At 49.9% G+C, this 23,953-nt stretch overlaps 2 protein-coding genes across 7 annotated transcripts in view; one reads left to right on the forward strand and one right to left on the reverse strand.

Annotated features, from left to right (window-relative positions):
• Window positions 1-17: 17 nt before the first annotated feature.
• Arfrp1 (ADP ribosylation factor related protein 1) lies at window positions 18-7,209 on the forward strand. Of its 4 annotated transcripts, none has more exons than XM_051184436.1 (7): window positions 18-76; window positions 574-680; window positions 938-1,025; window positions 1,189-1,271; window positions 4,698-4,779; window positions 5,100-5,170; window positions 6,570-7,209. In XM_051184436.1, the coding sequence occupies exons 2-7, from the start codon at window positions 588-590 to the stop codon at window positions 6,786-6,788; spliced, it is 636 nt and encodes a 211-aa protein (XP_051040393.1). In that variant the 5' UTR covers window positions 18-76; window positions 574-587; the 3' UTR covers window positions 6,789-7,209. The 4 variants fall into 4 exon arrangements, with proteins under 4 accessions (XP_051040393.1, XP_051040403.1, XP_051040385.1 ...); XM_051184446.1 differs by lacking the exon at window positions 18-76 and adding an exon at window positions 235-327; XM_051184428.1 differs by lacking the exon at window positions 18-76 and adding an exon at window positions 236-327 and having other exon boundaries at window positions 507-680.
• A 2,246-nt stretch (window positions 7,210-9,455) lies between these two features.
• The window catches only part of Rtel1 (regulator of telomere elongation helicase 1), a 33,848-nt gene continuing 19,350 nt past the window's right edge, over window positions 9,456-23,953 (reverse strand). For 2 of the 3 annotated variants that reach the window (XM_051184479.1, XM_051184470.1), the window contains exons 14-36: window positions 23,027-23,082; window positions 18,499-18,570; window positions 18,342-18,423; window positions 16,540-16,672; window positions 16,294-16,407; window positions 16,163-16,203; window positions 15,879-15,964; window positions 15,658-15,735; window positions 15,190-15,267; window positions 14,720-14,866; window positions 14,526-14,641; window positions 14,188-14,311; window positions 13,934-14,084; window positions 13,709-13,848; window positions 13,045-13,140; window positions 11,866-12,064; window positions 11,531-11,668; window positions 10,929-11,006; window positions 10,522-10,746; window positions 10,264-10,425; window positions 10,031-10,162; window positions 9,850-9,953; window positions 9,456-9,763 (exon numbers count right to left, since the gene is read on the reverse strand). In XM_051184479.1, coding sequence (XP_051040436.1) covers window positions 9,671-9,763; window positions 9,850-9,953; window positions 10,031-10,162; window positions 10,264-10,425; window positions 10,522-10,746; window positions 10,929-11,006; window positions 11,531-11,668; window positions 11,866-12,064; window positions 13,045-13,140; window positions 13,709-13,848; window positions 13,934-14,084; window positions 14,188-14,311; window positions 14,526-14,641; window positions 14,720-14,866; window positions 15,190-15,267; window positions 15,658-15,735; window positions 15,879-15,964; window positions 16,163-16,203; window positions 16,294-16,407; window positions 16,540-16,672; window positions 18,342-18,423; window positions 18,499-18,570; window positions 23,027-23,082 — 2,645 coding nt within the window. In that variant the 3' untranslated portion in view covers window positions 9,456-9,670. The remainder of the gene's footprint in view (window positions 9,764-9,849; window positions 9,954-10,030; window positions 10,163-10,263; window positions 10,426-10,521; window positions 10,747-10,928; window positions 11,007-11,530; window positions 11,669-11,865; window positions 12,065-13,044; window positions 13,141-13,708; window positions 13,849-13,933; window positions 14,085-14,187; window positions 14,312-14,525; window positions 14,642-14,719; window positions 14,867-15,189; window positions 15,268-15,657; window positions 15,736-15,878; window positions 15,965-16,162; window positions 16,204-16,293; window positions 16,408-16,539; window positions 16,673-18,341; window positions 18,424-18,498; window positions 18,571-23,026; window positions 23,083-23,953) is intronic. The other variant, XM_051184490.1, reaches the window with a different exon arrangement.

Raw genomic sequence — 23,953 nt, forward strand, 5'->3', positions numbered from 1 at the left:
GCGGGGTCAACGCGAGGTCGGCGAGGCTTGAGACGCGGCGACGGCGCCTGCGGCTCCGAGGTCTGAGCAGGTGCAGGTGGGTCCCGGTCAGACCGGGGGGGGGGGGGGGACCGGGGTTCCAGAATCCTGGGGTAGGGGGACGGGAGCGGCTTCGGCAGCTGGTTCCTAGGCTCCGTGGTCCCGACAGCGGCGGGGATCCGGAGCCGGCAGAAGCGCTGCCCCTCTGGTAGCTGCCCAGACGCTCTCTGGCCTCGAGGCTGCGACGGTCCAAGTTCCAAGTGCGGAGTTGGGGGTCCGGAAAGAGGAGACTTAGGACGGCCGAGCAGGGTAGGCCTCCACGGGTTTTTCAGGACTGATGGTGTATTCAGAAGGATGACCCGAAGTGGGAGTGGCCCGGGTTTAGCGGGTGGTCGGTGGTGGAGGCAGGGTCAGGGATTGGGGTGGGGGTGGGAGTGGGGGTGGTGGCAAGGAGTCACGAGCCACGAGGCTCCACATTTGAAAACTAGCAGGACAGACTGATGGTGAAGCGGGCAGGAGGCCCATCCCCGTGGTACACACCTTGACATTTCTCAGGGTGCCAGGGCAGGATGTACACGCTGCTTTCGGGGCTGTACAAGTACATGTTCCAGAAGGACGAATACTGCATCCTGATCCTGGGCCTGGACAATGCTGGGAAGACAGTAGGTGCCTCTTGTTTCACCAGTTCCCATTCCCTGCCTTATGTTGTCTTATTTGGAAATCTAACCCCTACCCAAGACTACAGGTTAGTTGCCACCAGCCTCCCGATGAGCATTTCAACAGGCAGAGATTCTTGTGCTTGTGTGTATGGGTAAAGGCAAGGAGTCGCCCAAAGCATATGGGTGTGGAGGGATATTTAGAAAAGATACCAAGAAACTTCTTTACCTGCCAGTACCTAACCATCTCTTTCTTTCCTCAGACCTTCTTGGAGCAATCAAAGACGCGGTTTAACAAGAACTACAAGGGGATGAGTCTATCCAAAATCACCACTACCGTGGGCCTAAACAGTAAGGGGAATATGAGCTTAGGAGTCCCTTAGAGATGCAGGCACCACAGCCCCTCTGTCCATGCCTGCTGGGATTGGTACCAGAATGATTTTCCTCATCCCAGAAGAGCTGGGACTTTGTAAAGAGTAAGGTCAAGAGCTAGCTCATTCTATCCTCTCCCCAGTTGGCACTGTGGACGTGGAGAAGGCTCGTCTCATGTTCTGGGACTTAGGTGGACAAGAAGAACTACAGTCTTTGTGGGACAAGGTAAGACACACTGTCTACTCCATGCTGTATTTTCTATATAGGTCCTCTTAATGTCTTCTCCCATGAGAGTTCCTGTTGTCCGCATTTACCCTGAAGATATTCTCTCTCTCTCTCTTAAATTTTTAATTGGGGGAGGGAGGCCTGTCACAGCATGCATGTGGAAATAAGAGGAATCTATGAATCTATTTTTTCACCTTTACATGGGCTCCAGAGATCAAAGTCAGATTGCCGGGCTTGCATAGCAAGCACATTTACCTGCTGGGTCATCTCACTGGTCCTGTCTAAAGGTTCTCTCTTCTATCCTACCCCAAGGTCCCACTCCGGCAAAACCCAGGACTAGAATCACCACACAAGCAGCACCAGAAAATTTCCCACAGGGAATACCCAACCTTTTTCTGATGATGCCAGTTTCAATCCCAAAGAAAGCGGCATTGTTCACCAAGGTAGTCAGTGTAGAGCACTGACTGGGGAGTTGTAAGAGGATTGTAACCTATCCTCTTACAGGCAGATAGAAATGGAAGAGGTCACACATAGGGAGTGCACAAAGCCTATGTTTCCTGGTGAGTCTATCTGCCTCATTCTAGCTTGTCATGGTTCTTCCAGGTGACCTCTTCCACATCTGAGAAGGATGTTCTTAGAGGCAGATATCACCTGCCTCTTCTTTGGCTATTGGTTTTAGACATTTCTGAGACTTCTGTGTACATTCCTACACTGCTCCTCCACCTAGCCTATGTTGGCACTGCTAGGTTCAGCACTGAGTAGAACAAGCCTTGACTTTCCTTCAGCAGTCTCCTGTCCTGTGGGTTGGCATGGCCATTTGATGCAGCCCAGTGCTGTAGCACAGATGCTTCAGCTACTGTGATGCTTCCCAGAAGGAATGTATTACATCTGTGGGCCAGATTCTTTCCTGGGCATTCCTAAAATGTTTCTAACTGTTATAACTTAGCAAGAACGTAGCATCTATCCTATATCCAAAACGTCTCTGTGGCAACCAGTTTGGACAGAGGAAAGGCCTATTCATAGGGCAGTAATGTACATTGGCATCTCCAAACATCAGACACAGGTGGGGGATCACACCAATTGTTGACTGTCTTGTCACAGGTCAGGTCTTGAAGTGGACACCGAGATGTGTATTGGAGTCATCACCAGGGGGACACAGACAGGGAGCTTAGCAGGGAGCTAGGACCCCAAGCCTGTCATCTTTTGAGTCAGGAGTCACTACTCTTTGGGATGAACAGCTAGAGTGAATATCTGCATGGCTTGGATATGTACCCCACACTGAGGAGAATAGACAGCGGCCTTGTCAACTGGTTGAAGCATTGTGGTTCTTGGCCATGATGTGACTTCCTGGTGGCTGGCTGAATCATCCTGTCTCCTGCCAATCAGGGACAGTTATCTTTGAGCAGAAGGAGTCCACCGTGCCCACTAGGTAGCCGTGTTTGGAGACTCAGTGGCTCTGCTGCATTTATTGCTTTGGTGGGCAGGACCTACTCTCCCTTAGCCCCCAATCCCTACAGTACTCAAGGTTGTGAAGATGTGTAGCAGAGTTGCTTTTAGATTACTAGGAGCATCAGGAAGAGGGGCCTCTTGTCCTGCCTTCCTGGAACTGTATCTTGACCAGAACATAGCACCTTGGAAAGCTCTGTCATTGTGAGAGTTTGTACGGACCTGGTATCCTACAGTAATGCTACCATGTGGGTAGTGTGGTCCAGTGCTGTCCTGTTATGGCTTGAGTCTCCTCTACTGACATCACTTGACATAAGACTGTGGCCTGGTGTCTTGTGCCCAGGGAATCTATGTTGTTGCTAGGGAGACATGTATGTATGTAGGTTCCCTCTGATTTTCTTAAGAGATGATATCTCATAGGGCTTAGCCATGCTGCCCTATAAAGGGAAATGCCTAGTAGGGGCTCCATTGGCCTTGGAGACTGGAACCTATACTGATACAATTGTGGTCTGCCACTCTGGACACTGCTCTCCTCAGTCCAGCACAGTGTCACTGTTGGACAAGTTGCTCTTGAGAGTGGTGCTCTGGTGAACGTTAAGGTAGAAACCAGGTTACCATGTCTGTTGCTTATGTCTGCCTTAGGCTTTGGTACCTACTCTGCTAACCAAGCAGTAATGCTGTTGTCCAAAGATCTGTACACATGCCAAGCTTAGATTACAACTTCTTACACAGGCAGAACCAGGTGGGCTGTCTGCCTCTGGTCTGTCCAGCTGAGAGTGTTTCATTATGCTGATTATGCAGGTCTCTGCACCTCCCCGCAACACACATTCATAGCTACAGGTGTGACTTCTCCATTGAGGTTTATTTAGTATGCCACTCCCATCTTGGTTCCTGAGTCTTGTGCTTAATCACATAAGACATTCCTAACAACCTTTGGAACTGCTAGTGCTGCCTGCTGACTCACTGGACTTGCTGCAAACCTTGTATCATCCAATATTACCATAAATACCTCTACAGTAGGACCTGCCAGCTCTCAGGCCTCTAGCAATAGACTAACCCACTGTCCTACCCCCCAGAGCTGGCAGCTTCTGTGCCAGGCCCATTGCAAGGCTGGAGCTGTCTTAGATGAATCTGACTGCAAGGCCTTGCAGAAGGGACCTGGGACTATCCTCTAGTACTCTATGGGAAGTGCAGATGGGGAGGAGTTTTACTGGCCCGGGTGAGGTGTTCCTTCCTTACTTGTCACACAACCTCAGTGGTATACATACATCCTATCCTGTCTGCAGCTCATTATTTTACCAGTCAGTGTTGACTTCTTACTGAAACAGGAGAGCCAGCATGGTCCCAATGTGAAGTGCCAAGTATATGCTTTTTTGCCCCATATTGGCAGGCATTATTTTTCTGATTGGGATGGATGCTCATATCACGTCTCTATTACTGTGTGGATCTCCATCCCCTCTGCTTATCTTGCTTATCTTGCTTGTTCATTCCTTACCCTTGTTGTTGAAAGCCCAGGTCTGTCTACAGCCAGCCTGCAGAAGGCTGAGTTCAGTACTGTCATTTTTGTTCAGGCAGGGTAGCTTCATAGGCAGTGCTGACCTCAGCCATGAACCTCTTTTGGTTTCTCAAGTTCTAGCCCTGCTTCTCATCCTTTTCTCAATACCATGTAGCCAGGGAAGCAAGTGAGTTCTCAGGAGTAGTCCCTGAGCAGGAGGAAGGTGATCACCCTGCTAGAGTCAGCAAGCCTTCCTCAAAGGTGCTATGGATCCTGACCATGAATCAGCCCCAGAAAGCTTCCCAGCAGGTCTTCCCACTGGGTTCTGCTCATTTCTTCATTGTGGCCCTGGGTAGCAAAGTTCCCACCACTCACTGCCTATCTCTTCCTCTTATGGGCCTCTTCTGGTAGTGTGACACAGGCTCTCTCTCTAGTTGACCCAACTGTGAGTCCCTCTAGTCCCCAGTTTCTCCTCTTCCTTCTAGTACTATGCAGAGTGCCACGGCGTTATTTATGTCATTGACTCCACTGATGAAGAGAGACTATCAGAGTCCAAAGAGGCATTTGGTGAGTGTAGCATGGTCACTCTAGGAGGGAGAGAAAATGGGAAGACCTACATCTAGGGGATTAATGTGGGGAGGGGCATGCCAGGGGGTGGTGTACTGTTCTAATCTGGACCTTTCCATTTGTCTGGAACTTGCCTTGAGAGAGGCTGAGCTTAAATCTGGATGCCAGTGCCAAGAAAGCCTCAGTCATGTTGCTTGGGTTGCCTAGTATATGAGGGGAAGGGTGGAAGGGAGCTGTCTGTACACACCTTTGGGCCTGGGCAGAGCCTGCAATCATGAACAGGACATGGTGCAAGGTTCCATCTCTCCTGCTTTCCCCAGAGAAGGTGGTTTCGAGTGAAGCACTGGACGGTGTCCCCATCCTGGTGTTGGCCAACAAGCAGGATGTGGAGGTGAGCCCCACAAAGTTGCTGCAGGGCCTCTATCACCATTGGAAAGAGAGTGACTTGTATGCCTCCAGATTCCAGAATCTAGTATCTGTACTGTCCATCCCAATTGCCTCTCTCCGCCCTTCTTGGGACCTTCCTTCATACTACCTTGCCAACTTCATTTCCTCTATGGGTGTCAACTGGAGCTGCCACCATTAGAACAGGCATGTTCTACTAGAGGATAGTCAGAGTGCAGATGTCATCTTCTTCCTAAGGGAGGACCAGGGGCTTGTGTCTGTGGATGCCCCCATGGGTTCTGGGAGTATGGGGCCTAGAGCAAGACCCAGGTGAAAGCTCTGAGCTCAAAGAAGTGGGTTTGGGGGCCTCAGAGATAGCTCAGTGGTTGAGAGCATGCACTGCCCTTCCAGTGCTCACGTCAGTTGGCTCACAGTCATCTCGGACTGCAGCTCCAGGGCATCTGACACCTAGCCTTAGTAGATACTGTTCTCATGTGTGTATACCTTGACACATACATACATACATACATACATACATACATGCAATAAAAACCAAGTCTTTTGTTTTTAAAGTGGGGGTGGAACCGGGAAGACAATGGCCATCCTCTTGAGATGAGGTGCTACTTCCCTTTGGACCTCTAGTCACACAAAGACCCTACCATCTTACAAAGGGGGCTCTGTACATGGAGGACATGATAGGAGCCAGTATCCAGGGCAAAGGAAGCTTTATTTTTCTGAGGCCCTGTACATCTAGTTACAACCAACATGACCTGTTCTCCACTCATTTTTCTGAGGACTTCTCCCACCGTCCTATCTGTGTTCCAACACTAGTAATAGAGGTCTCTGGTACTTGGCTAAGGAACACAGGACATTCCCTTAGACGAAAAGGGGAACAAAGAGGCCACTGAACACTACCAAGGCTTTTCAGCCCCGGCCATGGGCCCTTCCTCACTTGGCAGTTGAGCTCCTGACTTAGTTCACAGTGTTCTGCTGGTAGATGCTCTGGGGGCTGTTCTTGAGAATGGTAGAGAATGTTCTTGAGAGCTGTCTGTAGACTTCCCAAAGCCCTGGGCAAAGACTTGGACCAGGTTCAGCAGCCTCACCACTGGTTTTGGGGACACTGGAGCTCTGGGCAGGCTAACCCCTACTTATTTTTTTGGGTAAGCCCAAGTGAACAAGCTAGATGGGACTAGGTGGTGCAAGTGTTCCTAAGAGTCTCACTTCCCCTGTCAGACCTGCCTCTCCATTCCTGACATCAAGACTGCATTCAGTGACTGTACCTGCAAGATTGGCCGGCGAGACTGTCTGACCCAGGCCTGCTCTGCTCTCACAGGGTGAGTTGAGGTCTCACTCAGCAGAGTTCTCATGGCCACACGAGCCCTGATTCACACATACTGTCTCCACAGCAAAGGAGTTCGAGAGGGCATCGAATGGATGGTGAAGTGTGTCGTGCGGAATGTTCACCGGCCACCACGGCAGAGGGACATCACATAAGCACCAGCTTTGCAGTCTTGGAACTGTTCATCCCCTGGTGTTGGAAGAGTGCCCCCTGCTGGCTCTGTGCCACTGATGCTGGGCTTGAGCTGGCTTTGTTAATTCTTTTATTTGCTTTATGTTTTCTCTAAGACAAACTTCTGTGTCTGGAAAAGTGTAGGTATCCAGAGACAAATGTAGGGTATACAGGCCATGCAGCTTTATGTGCCCTGCCCCCACTCCACCCCAGATCTGGGACCTTTCCAAACTAGTGAGGCCACTCCTAGGCTTGCCTGTTAGCCCATTCCAAAGTGGAATGGGAGGGCATCCTGCTTGAAATGGGGGTCTATCTCTGGCAGCTGCTTTGTCCAGCTTGCCCATGGAGAAGGTGGGAATGGTCAGGGCTACTCTCACTTGCAGAAAGACCTAGCCCACATCCCAGAAGCCATCATGGTCCCTAGTTTTGTTCGGAGTTGGGTGTGTATGAGACAGGATTTCTTTCTAACCCATGTTAACCTGGAACACTTTGCCTCCTGCCCTGTACCTGTGGAAATTATAGGTGTGGGGCATCACACTCAACTTTCCACTAGGTTTTTATATAATCTCAGGATAGGGTTCAGTAGACCTGCCGGGAAAGTCTGACTTCTCTCACTAACCCATTCTCACCCTGCTTTTATCTCCAAAGGAGAAAACTGATATAGAAGGACAAATCTTGCTGAGTGTACATTTCGGTACACCCATACTCAGGTTGTGTGGTGTCCTTAGGGTACAACTTTCACCAGGCTATTAGGTGTTGCTGTAGCTAGTGCAGGCGGACTGGGACCCTACAGGGTCCGGGTCAGTTAAGTGCTGGGTTTGCATCTCCAGATGTGTGAGGTGTGGGTTCCTGGGTATCAGCAGTCACGCCCACTAGGCCTACTGGGTTAAATTCTCCCTGGTGTGGCCAGGATACGGTTATGAAATAAAGACGCCTAAGTAGCTCCTGTCCAACCATCCCTTCAACTGTCTAGAATGGTGATGACAGCCAGATGCTGCTATCCTTGAGTGCCTGCTAAGCAGGAGCTCCCAGGAAGGTTTGGAGCTGTGGCTAAGGCACGGGTTCAAGACCTATTGACTCCTTGTCCAAGGTCAGGTCATGCTGGGAGGGGGTGACTGAGAAGTCATGAAACAGGAGGTGGGGTGTGGGTGCTCTGAATCAAGGAGACATCCCATCCCATAGGTGCCCTGTGAGCTGGTTGAGTCCTTCCTAGAGGATCCTCCTGGGAATTGAAGAATGGGTTACTCATAAGATAAGCACACCAAGGGGAAGTCTAGCATGGGGTGTCAGACATCTCAGGTGTCTTTCTTGCCAGCTTACTTCAGAACTAGAGGCTTGATGGGGTGGGACACCGTATGGGAAACAGGAAGCACCCTGGAACATGCTGGCTTGTGAACAGAGCCACAACTTGAAAATCAAGTTGTTTTTCTGAAATAACTTAAAGTAAACCTGAAGAAGTATAAGGTTGGGAGTGTAGAGTAAAGTCCTTTGTACAGGGAAGAGTTAGCCAATTACAAGGAAATTGTGCATCACATCTCTACAGATAGAGCAGCCAAGCCTCATGCAACAGCTGGTGCAGTTGTAGCAACAGTGCTTAATCCTGAGCTTCACTGAAGCTGCAGAGCTATTAAAGCTGTAGCTGTAAGGTCACAAGGGCCTCCTGTGGTGGTGGTGAGCTGTTTTCCTAGGTTTACCAGGGCTGCTGCAGCCACCACACCCTCTAAAAGAAATGACCTACAAATTTTTAAAAAGTCCATGGAGGTGCAGTCCCTATAAACAAGTCAGGGCACATGGGACATTAAATTCAGAAAACTAAAGAGAAGTTCCTAAACATTAAACAAGGCATGAAAGTAGGTAATAGGAAAAGTAGGACCAGAATGCCCATGGGGACAAGGGGCAGCAGCTGTTCAAGCAGCAGTTTCAGGCTAGACTACCTAGTAGAAATCCTGAGCCATATATTGAAAAAGGTGTCTGTCTGTGGCAGGGGGGAGGTGAGGAACATGGGGGGGGGGATATAGGTGGAACCAAGACCTGACATTTCCTGTAAGGATCCTCTCAAAAGCTGCAAGTCTGTCTGGTTGACCCATTTTTCGTTATCAAAATATCACTAGGCCAACATGCAAGAGTTGCCTTTCCAGGGCTTTGACCCTGTCCACAAAGCCACAACTTCTGGCTTGTGATGTTCAGGTTCCAAGAGGAGAAACTGGCTGGGCAAAGTTGAACGGCAACAGGGCAGAGCAGATGTGGTAAGTGTGGTACTGCTCTGAACTTGAGCAGCTGAGGTGCCTGTGGGCACACGCCCCACTGAGTACCCCTGCAGTGCCAGATGCTGCTGTAAGAGCTAAGAACTCCCATGCTAAAGTTCATGGGGAACATGTGTGCGAGTACACAGACACACCAGCTTCCAGTGTGGTTAGACTAGATGATTTCATGTAGATGAGACGTGGAACCACCCAGAAGGGCTGGCGGAAATCTGTAAGAAAGATGAAAGAGTGACTCCCTATTGGGAGCTTGCTGGACATGGAAGGACCTTCCCAGGTCTTTATCCTTACACACTTTTTTTTTTTTTTTTGTGTAGCCCTGGACCAGGCTGGCATCAAACATAATAGCCTCAATCACTGGAATTTAAGGTGTGTGTTACCACCATCACCCAGCGTTGTTTTTTTTTGTTTGTTTGTTTGTTCTTGAGGCAGAGTCTCTTGTAGCTTTAGCTGTCCTGAACCTAGGGGCTATCAACCTGCACCTCCATGACACAAATTGTCAAAGCCCAGGACAGACACCATCCTGACAATTGTAGGTTTTATTGAACAGCCTGTCCCTTTAGTAATACAGGCACATTGCTAATATAGGCACTCATGAAAGCGCTGGTGAGGAGGCATCTAGCAGAGCCACCCCATCGCACCCTAAGTTTCAGACTTTCTCACAGGTAGTATGAGACTTGCAGTGGGCCAGCCAGTGTCTAGCCACAGCAGGGCTCTCAAGGGTCTCCCTTGGTGTTCACTGGGGCTTCGGCCAGAAGACCTGTGTGAGACTCTGCTTCCTGTTAACAGCACCGCAAACTGGACACATTCTAGAGGCCTGTGGAGATACCTGCTAGGCACTGTAGCCTGGCTAAACGCGTAATAGGCCTGACCCCTCAGCCCACCACCTAGGGGGAGAGAGGGTCAGACCCCAACCTGGAGCTGAAGTTGCCAACAGGCCCGGCAGCGGTAGAAATCACAGGAGGGGCACTGGAAAAGCACTGTGTCTTCAGTTGCACAGGTCGGACACACAAATGCAGCTGCAGGAGGTCTAAGTCAGCACACACAATTTCAGCGCCTGCCATAACCAACAGTCCCTGTAGCCCTTATTGCTTACTCCACTCAGGCTTCGTATGTGTCGTCGGCGCTGAGGTAGTATCATCAGACCTTACACTCTGGTTTGGCCTCTGTCTAAGGAAGGATGAGATCTTACTCTGGGTCTTCTCAGGCTTCTTGGACGCTGAAGGACCTGCAGACAACGACGAGCAGAGAGCTTATGTTTCCCTCCTGTTAGCTCCTAGGTGCCAGGAGGGGCTCAGGGTGACGGTAAGGGTGGAAGGAGGCTCGCACCTGGTTTTTTGTCCTCATGGGCAAGCTCAGAAGGCACAGTTGTGCTCTCCTCCCTGGGACCTGGCAGCTCCAAGCCACCGCTCGTGGTAGGCAGGCCCATGAGGTCTGCACAGGTCTGCAGGAAGTGAGGCTTGTGGTGGGGACGCACAAACATGCCAAACCCTGTGGGGTACTTTTGCTCAGGTTCTGCACTATCACACATAGCCCCCACACTGCCCTTTCCCCAGAACCTGTGCCCTACATCCAAGGACTACATACTCTGTAATAGGGATAAGTGTTCAGGTTTTGCAGTGGTCAGTGCTGCTACCACAGCCAGTGCCTTGCTCAGGTCATCATCCTGTTTGTATGCCCTCAGAGCTGTCATAAGCTGGCTGCAGCCTGTAGATCCCAGAGCCTTGCGGACGTCAGATAGATAGGTACTCACAGCAGCCTGGCCAGGTTTTTCTGCTGTACATCCCACTTTTGAAGAACTGCTGGGTTCTCCTGGAGGAGAGAGGTTACTGGGAGTCTGTCGGTTTGGGAGTACCTCCCTACTCCACTTCCTTCCGGATATCCCTACAGAGTCTGTCAGCTGGTCAGGACAAACTTAAGAATCAAGCAGTCCAATAAGACTCTTCAAGGATTTTTAAGTCCCACCCACCTGGGGGTCTTGAGAAGCCAAGTACCTTTAGGTGGCAGATGGGCAGACAGGTGAGGCTTCCCTTGGTTCAGGTGCTCGCCAGAATCCAGCTGTCTACCTACACCTTCAGACAAGATTGGTTTAGGCTCAGACTCTCCTTCCTGGAGAAATGTGCTCCTGAGACTAGACCTAATAATCCTCAGACAGGAAGGTGAACCGGACACCAGGCACACGTCACAGACACACCCAACTAACTTGGACCCAGACAATGGGTCCAGCTCAAGAGCATAAATGCAGACACTAAGAACCTCAATGAATATCAAGCCCAAAAGATGAATTTTCCCAATCAATGAAGTCCCTCTGTCACACCTGCCCTGTATTAGCACTGCACTGCCTCTGTGGACCAGCTAGCTTAGCTATTCCATCACAAGAACAGTAGGGCAGGTACCCAGATGACTCCAGCATGAATTCCCCAAGGGCAGGTCTCTTGGATGCCTAGGCTAGGAGACAGAGTTCATCCAACAAATACGGCTATCCTTGGGCAACAGAGATGGAGAATCATGCTTGGCTAATTTAGCCAAGCAAAAACCTAGGGATAAACTGCTTTTCAAATGTGAGATTGAGAGTCTAGGCTAAGGTTTTGCTCACAGGTGGCATCTCCAGCTGATTGTGCTTGTTCTTGGAAGGAGAGGCCTCCTGCCTGGTAGCCACAGCCTTGGCCTGTTAACTGGAAGCAGATGTCTTCAAACTGCTGCTTGTGGTGGGGTCGTACAAACTGGTAGAAGCCTGTGGGGAGTACACGTTTGAGTCTATGGGCCCCATACTTTGTGCTGATGGGCTAACGATTCTATGGATCATGGCCTACCCACCAGGCCCTTTTTCTGTGAAGCAGAGACAACCCTGGGCCCTAGTAACCCTCCTAACCAGTCCCAACCCACCACTGTGTTGTTATCCCTATAGCAGCATTTTGAAGGCTATGACACCTTTAAATAGATTGTGCTTGTTGGGGTCTTCAGCAAAGAGGCAGGTGAGAGAAGCCACAAGGGCTTCAAAGTCATCAGAGCCCTTGTAGTGCTGCAGGGCCTGCGTAAAGGTGTCAAAGTTGGCTTGGCTCAATGCTTGCTTCACTGCGACCATGAACAGCTTGGCTTTGTTTTCTTGTGTGCCAGCCACTGGTTCCTCCTGCAAGACATGATCAAGAACCCTATCAGTCTTTCCCGCCTGCCTTGGAGGTAGTACAGAGTCTAGGGTCAGGGGATAATGGTTCCCTGACTGTGAACCATCTACCAGGTCAAAAAGCAAGAGGGTTCGTGGAGAAGCAAGGTCCAGTTCTGGTGTATGGTGAAGCTTAGGCCTGCCTGAGACCACACCAAAGGGAGTCAGAAACCTATAGGGAGCTTATGTGGCTTTCTGCCCCACAGCAGATACAGCTGTCGAGGACATTTCTCAACAGGTTCAGCCTTAGTTCTGTACATCTCAGACCTATACAGAACTATGTAAACCAAGGCAGCTCCCACTCCTACCACTTCCAGTAGGCTCAGACCCTCCACAGCAACCCTCCTGGGCACTGACTGATTCTTCTCACAAGCAGAAAAACAAAAGCCACCACACATGGGGCTTTACAGCTCAGGCTTATAACTCAACTTTTCATCTGTACCTCCTCATATAGATAATTCAGTGCCCGTACTCAGAGCCAGTACCAAGCCATTCTGCTCATGATGGTGGAGGGAAACACAACCAGTTATAAACCCCAAATCAAATGGGACTAAGGGTCAGGCCAGATTCCAACAGAAAAGAAAGAGATCTCTTGAGCAGGGCTGGAAAAGAGAAGAGCCTCTTGGCAGAGTGAGCATGGTGGCACATGCCTGTAATCCCAGCACTTGGGAAGCAGAGGCAGGAGGATCAGGAATTAAAAGTCATTGTAGTTACATAGTGAGTTCAAGGCCAGCCTTTTTATGACCTGTCTCAAAACTAAAAATTGTGGGGGAAGATGAGGTTGTCCTCTTAGAGAAAGAATGGCAAATTAGAGCCCCTAGGTTATCAACATCATAACTATTCAAGCCTAACCGCACCTCTGCTTGCTTAGGGGAAAGGGTACCAAAGGCAAGATTCCCACACATGCCCACAAGCTGCTAGCTTGGCTACAGGGATGGCTGACATACCGGATGGCTAACCAGCCTGACCTTCCTCCTTCCTCCTCGCTGCTCGACAGAGGGCCTCTTCTCATACCGGAGAGACAGGGTGGAGCCGCCAAGTGCCTGAGGGAAATACAGCTGTGGTCCCAACCCAAACCCAGAATTCCCAAAGTGCCTGTGATACCCTTTTGGGTCCCCAGGATCCGTGCCTGTGTCCTGAATAGAGGGCTGAAGGGGAAGGGTATCATGCCCTCGTCCTGGGGTAATGCTGAGATTCCGTCCCTTTTATGTTTTGCCACTTGCCCTTGTTATTTGCAGGCAGCAGTGAGAAAGCCAAAGGACAGAGGTTGTGGTAACTGATTGTCAGAGCAGGAATGGAGGAAGGAGCCCCAAGACAGACCTAGGCACTTACAGGCTGTTGGGCAAAGCCCTCTGAGGAACAGGAACTCGACATTCCATTCACACAACTAAGCTGGGAGAAAGGCCAGTTTGGGGTAAAGCAGGGGGCAGGATGTTCTAGATTTTGAGTGAACTGTGTCAGAGTGACCCACCAAAGACACGGTGGTAGCATCATGGGAGCCAGGCCTGAGGATAAGTGTGGTACAGTGGAGGTGCTAGACTCTCTCACTTGCCCACCTGTGTGCTGGAAAGCATCCGTGTTCATGCCAGACACCCTCGCCTTCCCTCACACCTGTTCCTCAGATGCCCCAGCCTTCTGCTCGTTGTACTCTAAGGCGGCTAGCAGCCCCACAGGCCTCGGCTGGGCAGAAACTGGCTGCTGCTCATACTCCACACACAGGCTGCTCTCAGAGTCTCCACAAGATGATACTCCTGAAGAAATGTGTTGACAGGAAAACTTACCAGTAAGCAAGGATACTGTCTCTGTCACATGTGGTTTGTATCCAACCCCACACACCTGTGGGCCTCTTCCTCAGGCTGGGCACATGCACATCCAAACTCATGGCTTTCTGGATGGACAGGAGAGGGTTGGACAATGTAGCCTCCTTGACAGCAGCTTCTCTCTCACTTACACTTGAGGTCACAGCCTGGGGAACTGGCAAAGGCATCTGTAGAATCATATGGTGAGGAGGCTTGCATCCACTTCTCCTCAGAGAAGGGACTCCAGTCTCTTTATGGGACAGGCAAGTCAACTGGGCATTTGGAGCTCACAGTTTTCTGAGCAACCCGGAAGAACTGGGACACATCTCGGATGACATGGCCAAAGTTGTCATACACCTTCAGGTAGGGGCGCACCCAGGAGGGCAGCTGGGCCCTGGTGTCAGCATAGGCGAACCTGGAGGACGAAATGTGTGACTTACCAGCTCAAGTACTCTACCACAAAGACTAATGGCCATCCCTGCCCTACAGCCACTACATGCAAGCCTCAAAGTGAAGGACTAGTATCTGTTGGCAGGGCCAGAAAGTTGCTATAGGCATCATACAGGCAGAAGAGGGTCCAGGGTCTATAAAGCAGAAAGAAATGCAGATGGCCACAGAGTCTCCTGTACCTGTGGTCACATAGGAAGATGGCCCCATAGTCATGGCGGTGTCGGATAACCCTCCCAATAGCCTGATTCACAGCCCTGGATGCCTGTTGCTGGTACCACTCTTGCCCAGAGAGGCACTGAAGAGGAATGAATTTTGGTTACTAGGGTCCTTGGCCCCCAAAGTTCCCTGCTCACCCAATTCTGTGGTATCTCACCTGACCTCCAGCCCCACTCCGGCCTCTCAACTCGTCCAAGAACTGCATCTTTAGGACAACACGGGGATCCATTCGTGGGGGATATGGGAGGCCGGTGACAATCACACCACGACCGTTCATGTCTGAGAAGTCCAGCCCTTCACTGGCCTAAAACATAGGAAATAAGCACTACTCTCCCATGTTAGTCTCCACCCCGGCTTGGGGGGGGGGGGTCGTCTATTCATACCCTAACCTTTCCCAAGTATTACAGGGATGAGAGGAAGTTCCATCCTCAGATCAGGTCCACAGCTGGACCCATGTCAATTCTGCCACATTCAGAATCTCCTGCCTAACTCTGACCTTGGCTCCTAGTGCCAACAGGGCCCCCACATGGTTCCTTACTAATTGCTGGATGTAGGACCCAAGGAAGGAGCTTTGTTTGAGCCTATGTAAGGGAAACTAAGAATGAAGATAAACTACAGAGACCTCACCTTTCCCCGGCACACTGCTAAGAAGGTGGCCCCATTAGATCCAGGGGAAGCAACTCGCTGGTAGTAGGCATCAATAACCTAGATGAAAAGGATGATCAGCCAGGTTTAGTCTCCTGTTCTTCTCAAGTGACACCCAAATGTTATTATCTGAGATGAAGAATGGTCTCAGCTGGGTGGGACACCAAGATTCTGAAAGCATTTTCATGATCTCATTACCAGCAGAGACACACCCAACACCCAGAGCCTGCTCAGTGTTTCCAGAAAACACAGGGAACCCCACAGCCAGGGCAACTGCTGAGTCCCAAGAACTCAGGCAAGAAGATGAGCTGCCATTATCTATATGCCAGACCATGTCTAAAAGATGACACACTTGAAGTAAACACAGCCCAGAACAGGCAGTCTGGAGCCAGCCAGAGTGCCTGTTCAGAGACCGTGGTCTCTTTGAGGGACCCATGGTTTGTCACAGACCTCTGAGAAGCTGCCTTTGTTCCTGGGTTCCACAAACAGTGGCTTCAGCACCTCCACCCTCTTGGCCAAGTCTTGTGCCTGTGCAAGGAGAAAGCCAGGATGTGAATGGACAGGTAGGGCTGTGGCCACAGCCCTGTTTCATAGCTCTGCCCAACTACCTTGCCCAGACTTTAGTGACATTGGGAGTCCCATCTCTCAGGAGTATATGCAGGGGAACGCACCCGCCAGAACTCCAGGCTTTTCTCCATGACAGGATAGGAGGGGAAGAAGACCAGAAGCCCATGAGGCACCACGCGAGCAATGTTGCCTGTAAGTGTCATAGCTGTGGTCCAGGCAAGGCCTAGAAGACGGCTGAGGGACCTATTGGTTCTCAGGAATGGAAACTAGGGAGTACCAGGCCCCTAACCCCCATGGGATGGAATAGGGTAGAGGGTATAAGACCAGGCCAGTAATGATCAAGGGTTGCCTAAAGAAGGAACAAAGAATCGTGTGCAATAGTACTTACCCAGGGCCTTCCCCAAGGAAGATAAGCACTCCTCAGAAAACCTGTACAATTAGAGGCTGCTGCCATGAGAAGCCTAGATCTCAGCAATCCACAACACTGCAGAAAGGCCCAAACCAGGACCCCTTCCTTACCTTTTGTCATAGGCAGAGCTCAGTTGGACACCATCAGGGCCTCTGGGGATAACCCCCACCCAGAGCTGGTTCCTGTCAATGATGTGTGGGTTCTCCAGACAGACTGGAAATGGGCTGAGGATGGCCAGAGGAAATAAATAATGAATATACCTGAGATCTGAGACCCTTTGGGACACCAGGCCAGCATCCCCATCCCCACCCGCCACGTTCCTAGTGTTTTGACTTCTAGCCAGAGGCAGCTCATACATCTGCATCTCCAGAGCGAAGGAGGATAGCGGAGACAGTGTGCCACTGGTGAGGATGAGGGTGCGGACTCCTTGGCAGACCAGTTCACGCATGCTGTGGCTGGGACTGAAGCACCAGTAGCTCAGCACCTTCCCTGTGGAAGAACTGGGTATGAAGACAGGACTGAGGTCCACCATCCTCATCTACTGTGTCCAGACAGCAAGCCACCTGCAGCCACAGAGGCCCAGGTACACATATCAGGACAAAAGGAAGGTCTGAGATGGGGCCTGAGACTAGCCTATAATCTAGCCTTTCTCAGGGGTCTAGAGAGCAAGAGAGAGGTTGGCCCAGGATATTGGTGGATAAAAGATGACATCTGGCCCCAACCATAAACTTCTGTAGAAACCATTACATATGACACCGGACTTGGAGTTAGTCTGCCAAAAGCACACAGAAGGGAGAAGTATCCAAACTCTTGACATTTCAAGTGTAACTGATAAAAAGTGAATCAAATTCCCAGACCCTGGTCGTATCAGCAGCAGCCAAAGTCACTGATTCAGAAGGAAGCACAGTTCAAAGCAGTGCCTTACTAATAGAACCTCATACTGTTCATTCCCAGTGATCTCTGGAAGCTCCAAAACTTAAAGCACACCACTTTAAAAGTCACTGAAGGCAAAGCCAGGTGTTCAGAGATGATTTCCATTCAGGGTCAGAACCTGCCCTACTTGAGCTTGAGACTGTCAACAATCTCAATAAACTCCTTCCTCCAGGGAAGACTAGTTTTGAGAAACCACTTCTCGGTACCTGAATACCCACCAACCTCCCAAGGCATCACCATCACGGAGGGCACTTTTTGCTTAGGAGGGTATTTTGTATAGTAGAGAGGCCCCTGGGGGGAGGCCCCTGGGGGCAGAACCACAGCACAGCCCTTGCTAAACATGCCACACCTCTAACCTTTTCCTCCCTCTAGGCCACAATGACTCGAACGACAACACAACGTCCACATAAGCTCCATTGGATTGCTTCTGCTGAGGCTGCAGCCTCTAAGTTACAAAGCAGCCTCAGGATATAGTGGCACACACTTGGGAGGCAGAGGTGGGCAGATCTCTGTGAGTTCAAGGGCAGCCTGGTCTACACAGTAAGTTCCAAGACAGCCAGAGCTACATAGTGAGACCCTGTCTTAGAAAAAACAAAACAAAACAAGGCAGCCAAGAAAGAGTGGTCCAAAAAATGGAAAGATATGAACAGCTCACAGGCAAGTGATTGCTGGAGGGTGTGAGAGATGGGGGTGGTGAGGCTATATGTCGCCTTGATGAGGAGTGGACCTGAGATGTAGGCTGAGTGCTGTCTGAGTCAGTGGTTGCCACAAGGCACATGTGTGAAGCCAGACTCATTGCCAATTGCCAGGGCTAACTACCATACAAGGTAGGTGAGGCAGACTGCAGTCAAGATCCCAGTGCTTAAGACAGGGTGGTGGTGGCACATGTCTTTAGTCCCAGCACCTGGGAGACAAAGGCAGGTTGATCTCTGAGTTCAAGGCCAGCCAGGGCTACACATAGAAACTCTGTCTCAAAACAAAATAAATAAACAAATAAATAAATAATAAAATTCAAAGAAGTGTACCCTAAGATGGAGAGGGGAAGCCTTGCAGGGCCCTGGTTCTCCCACTGCCCTAAAGGTGACTCTGGACAGATCACAGTGCTTCCAGCTTCCTCCAAGATCTCTGGCTTTCAGTGGGCATAAGTGTGCATGGCTCCCGGTATGATAGCACTATTATGCAAAGGTTGGGCAGAGTAGAAAATGTCTACAGTGAAGGTTTGTACCTTGTTTCCTAGATGTAGTGGTGTTCCAGGCATCTGACCTCTGAGCTGCCCTCCGGTGGCTGGGTTCAGGGTGTATGTGCACCTGGAAGGACAAACACACATATATGCCTGCCCGGGCCCCAGAACAACTCCCCCACATCCTGGAAGCCGCTCTCACCTTATAGGAATGTGAGATACCCAGCCCCAGAGAGCCAGAGCTGCCTTCAGGAGGGTCTACACTGAACACAATCTGAAAGGCAAGATAGCACAGCAAAAGGGTTAGGAGCCTGAGTTGAGAACATAAGTACCTGCATGGTGAGATGGAAACTAAGGCCTCTTAGCCCAGCATACAAGAGCCCAAGGCCACTTCATCTTTCTCTAAATCAGCCCTCTACTCAGATGTTCAGGATCTCATCTGCCCAACCATGAAACTAGACAGCGTACCCAGGCTGAGGGGAAGCAGCTTATCCCTGCTGTGTCCCCCTCCAAATGGCCCCAAGGCTCTCTTGGGCTTCTCCTACTGGGAACCACCTGAACATATTAGGAATGTACAAGACTAGACCGCCCTGACTAGACTAACTCAATTTATTCTTCCTTCAGTACCTCTGGGTACTCCAGATTAATCTAGAAACTCAACATTCAAGTTAAGATTATGAAAGGGTTCCTGAAGCCCAGGAATAGGTTGACCTCCCCAAATTCATCTGACAGGAGAAATGCCAAGACAATTTATGGGAACAAAAATGAATTTATTCTAGCCAGCATGAGAACTTACCAAAACCACAGCAAATGGGAATAAATAGTAAAGCAATATGACAACAGCAGCCAGAGACCAAACAGTGAAAGAGCTGGGTAAAAGCAGACACTGGCCTCCCATGCCCTTATAAGCGATGGTGGACAGGTGCTCAGTGCCTGTACAAACCCTCACAATTCTACACAAGATTTCAAAGACCAAATGAAACCAGGCCTGGGTTAGACAGCATAAGCCAGTGCAACAAAGCCTCTGGCAGCAAGGAAACTTTTTCATCAAGCCTACCAAAAGACAGAAAACACAGGTATAAGATAACTAGATATGCTCATCATTTACAAAGCCTCCAAATCAGTGAAAACCACAGTAAGAAGCACCACCCACAGGGTACCAGAAGTAAAGGAGACACACACTGCGGGACAGGTGGAAATGTTCCACGTGGCTCTGACTTCCCTCAAGAGGACCTCTGCATAGACAGCCTACCTTGTGAAGGTAGCCTGTCACTGCTTCTGGCTTTCCGTAACAGGCAGACCCTCCTTCACTGTGCTTCCCTATTCACCTCCAGCTAAACTGACAACCCCAAACTCTCACCCCAGGGGTGTGCTGTGAGTACAAGTCCCTCACAGCCTGTGTAAGAAGCCCCCAGGCACTGTGTTCCACTAGGTGTCCACTGGACCGCTGCTGGCTGTGCAGGAAACCACTGTGCCAATCTCTGCACTCTCGTAGCACCAGGCAGGACCAGCTTCCCACCTGGGCTGGGTGAACAGGGCCCCACGTTCTCTAGGGACCTATCTGCATCTGCCTAGACCTCTGGCCTTCAGGGAATCATCAGTTGGTGCCCTGAGCCCCCTGAGCTGCTTCCATCATTCTCATCCTCACCTGGCACAAACCGTGAGAGGGAATGGAGCGCTCACGCTCACTCTTCCCTGGGCCTTGTGTGGGGTGCTGAGAAACACTCTCTCTCATACAACAACTTAAACTGGCCACGTGAGGGAAAAGTGGGGCTTCCTGGCCCCATGGGACTCATGGATTTCTCCAAGAATCTACAACACAAACACTTAAACTTAAGAACATAAACCATCTCAGACTGACACATCAGCTGGTCCTGAAATACCAGACAGGTTTGTGGAAGACAGAGAGGAAATGAAACAACAAGAATCCCAGATGACTAAAAGACGGGTTCTCTAACCTAAGCAAAATGGGGTGAGGTAAGGGGAAAACTTCACTCCATAGTGTGAATGCACATGTTCACTTATATGTGAGTGTTCATAAGTATGAATGCCCACTACATGTCCAACGCAGGTGAGCAAGAGGAGGAAAAGAAAGGATTCCAGTCAAGAGGCCGCAAGCCCTACCTCTGGCTGACCCTTCTCTTGCCAGACAAAATCTGACTGGCATCCTAACTCTGAGGCTAGTTGCATTTCTGTACACATTCCCGTGTAGTGAGATGGTCCCGGCTGTGGCACTGACCACGCCCATTGGGGGTGGAGCCATGGGCGGAAGTGACCTGTGGAAGGAGGTGGGAGGGGAGCCAGGAAAGGCTCTCTTTCTGGCGTGACTCGGACAGGAGAGGATCGGGTTGAATTTCCTGGTGTTCATCTGTCTAGGTTGTAAGGTATTTCTCCCTGAATAAACATCTATTCGGCCTATTTGTTTATCTGTCCTGACAAGACTCTTGGCACTGATAGTTATGCTAAAAGCAGCTTCGAAATAAGCAACTGCACTACTGCTGAGGAACATGCTAACAAGGATCTAGTTAGCACAGTACCAGGGTGGGACAGGGAAGGGAACGGGCCTTTGGAGCAGCTACCAAAGAAATTCCAAACCATTAGGCAAACAGGTCTGTGCTTAAAACAAAACATGGATAGGGGAGATACCTTTCTTATAAACACAGAATGGAAAATAGTATTCTGGGGAAGACAGAGGTTGTACTATTCACATGAGCCCTCTAGGTTTGGGAGTAGCAGGAACTCCTCTTGTGACTGTAGCTGAGGATGCGCTGAGTGGGAAGGAGTAGCGTGGATTCCTGGAAGGCATTTCTGATGCAAGACCCTTGCTGGTCAGCAGAAAGCAATCTGCCTCGTAGGAGCCAGGCTTCCTGCACTGGGGATTAAGCATGTTCTAAGACAGAAAGGCCTGGCTGTGGGCGGTACAGCAGACCCAGACAGCAAGAAGTCAGACAACAGTCACGCACAGGCCCTCATCCTGGGAAGCAAGATGCCTGGGGATATCTACTGTGCCTCTGGAGAAGTACTTGAAGGGGAGAGGCCAGTCTGGAGGACAATGGTGTACCAAAACTTTTCTCATCCCACCAGACATCTGCAGTGCTGTCTGTCATCCAGTCAATTCTCCATTCATGGAGTAGAAGACTGAGACTATGATGTCCCTTTTCACAAAGCTAGCTGCGAGGAAGCAGGCCTGAGACATAGCCAGCTATTTTACCGACCACATGTATGCTTAGCCGCTGGCTCAGTGAAAAGGCAGCACCTGACTCACTGTAGCCCAGTATAGTATAATCAGACTTACATTCAGTCTGCCTCTTCAGTAAGAGGATTTGCTTTATGTTCACTTTCTGCTCACTAGCCATAACCTCCAGTGGCTTGGTGGTATAGCATGGAGAAGCAACCAGGAGGCTTCACATAGCCACCATACACAAAGGGGACTGGCTTGCCTCAGTTTTCCACAGGATCAAAAGTTCCCATCTGGGAACCTTTAAAACGAAACAACACCCACCAAACAAAAACAGACAGGGTCTCACTATGTAACACTGGCTGACAGCTCTGCAGATCAGGAAGGGCTTGAACTCACGAAATCTTCCCACCTCTGCCTCTCAAGTTCTGATCTTAAAGATGAGCACCCCTATACCTGGCTCACAACCAGGGGTCTTACGATGTGCTATTAAAACTTATCAAGGTAAGGGGTGCGCTGGAAGGATGGCTCAGCAGTTATGAGCACTGACTGTTCTTTCAAGTTTGATTCCCAGCACCCCCCCCCTCCTGGCAACCATGGACACCAGGCACACATATGGTATACATACATGCATACAGGCAAAAATATCCCCATTAACATAAAAAAAATGAGTGGTAGTGTACACCTTTAATCCCAGCACTCAGGAAGCAGAAGCAGATGGATCTCTCTGAGTTCAAGGCCAGCCTGTTCTACAGAGTGAGTTCCAGGACAGCCAGAGCTATACATAGAAACCCTGCCTCAAAAAAACAAAAACAAAAACAACAAATAACACAAACAACTTAGCACTGCTTAGCACAGTTGAAGATGCCCAAAGTCCCCATCACCAGACTCACCCTCAACTATCTGGTCAGGACAGACTGGCTCATTAGAGTTGAGGGCATAGTTGCACTAAGACATTTGCACTGTACCCAAGGATAACTGCATGTCACTCAGACAAGGAGTGAAGGCACAAATACAGCAGAGTGACAAGCAGGAAGAGGGCTGATGAGGTTTAGATAAGATTCCACATGCTTCTCTGTCAGGGCTCCACACTCCCACCTTTACCTCTGACAGTGGCTCCACAGCCATCCCGCCCTCTGCTAAGGACACACAAACCGTGGCACTTACAGGGGCCCATTTGCCTTTACCCTGAGAAGCCACTCAGGTCGTGTGTTTCTGGGTTTCTCCCAGTCTGAATCTATCTGGAGCTGCTATGAACAAGGAGGTCCTGCCCAGCCCCAAATGGGCTCTAATAGCTCCTGACATCACTCTTTACAGGACCTTGGTCCTAAAACACCACTCTGAATATATCTGGTCACTGAATACTCAAAGATGTGCAGATCAGTCCCCTGTCATATGCCACTGAGGCCTACACTGCATTCAAGCAAAAGTAAGGCGCTGAAAAGTTTGTTAACTATAGACAAGTGCCATGAGGACCTTTGTCCGTTCCCTGAAGTCCTTGCTGCCACTTCCAGAAACAGAGACACCACAATATTTAAAAGCAACCTCCTACCTGGATAATGTCCATGAGCTTCTGCAACCCGACCGTGTTGGTAAACACACCAGTACCTGTGAAGCATCAAGGAGCTGACATCCACGCAAGCAGAAGAGACGTTGAATCCCACATTCCAAGGCACCAACACAGATCCATTTTCAAGCTCTATCACACATCTGCTGAAGTCAGACTCCCCATAACCAATATTAGAGACGGGATGTGTGCTAAGGAAGGGCAGATGACCTGTTCTTCCTGGTGTAGTGTTAAGGAGCAGTCATATGGGGAATCTCCCCAAAGGAGTATAGGTTTCCAAAATAACTCTGTAGTAAAATAGTAAGTAGAGGATGGCCGCTATCCCTCCCCCCCCCAGGGCATAGCAGATAATGCTGCACATGGAACTACAGACCTCACCCCACTCAGCAGAACAACCCCTAAGAACACTGCCCTTTGGAAATTGGATCTCCCAAACTAAGCAGTAATCAGGTCTGGTAGTAAGGGGGAGAAGCCAGAGAGGCCCACATCTCTCTAAATCCACTGAGGCATAAAAAGGGATTAACTAGGACATAATACAATAAGAGACCACAAACAGGGTTGGAGTGATGGCTTACAGGCTAAGAGCACTGACTGCTCTTCCAAAGTTCAATTCCCAGCAGCCACATGGTGGCTCACAATGATCTACAATGAGATTTGGGGCCCTCTTCTGGCATGTAGGCAGAATATCATATACATAATAAATGAATCTTAAAAAGAAGAAATCACAGGAGAGGGAGAGGAAACTGAGACTGACACGTAAGACACGCTTGATTCTAATTTAAAGGAAGAAAAAGAAGAAAAAAACCAAACCGGAAAGCTGCAGAAGAACATAATGGTTGGCCAAATGTCACTACTACCTCCAAATCTCAATAAGAAAGAGGAAGCTAGCTGAGGACAGTGGCTAACCCTGTA

Source organism: Phodopus roborovskii, unplaced genomic scaffold (assembly GCF_943737965.1).
Source record: "Phodopus roborovskii unplaced genomic scaffold, PHOROB, whole genome shotgun sequence".
In the NCBI taxonomy this organism is placed as follows: Eukaryota; Metazoa; Chordata; class Mammalia; order Rodentia; family Cricetidae; genus Phodopus; species Phodopus roborovskii.

Coding starts and splice junctions, on each gene's coding strand:
- Arfrp1 (XM_051184436.1), top strand. CDS start 588: ATGTACACGCTGCTTTCGGGGCTGTACAAGTACATGTTCCAGAAGGAC. Junction 681..937: donor TGGACAATGCTGGGAAGACA/GTAGGTGCCTCT, acceptor TTCTTTCCTCAG/ACCTTCTTGGAGCAATCAAA. Junction 1,272..4,697: donor TACAGTCTTTGTGGGACAAG/GTAAGACACACT, acceptor TCTTCCTTCTAG/TACTATGCAGAGTGCCACGG.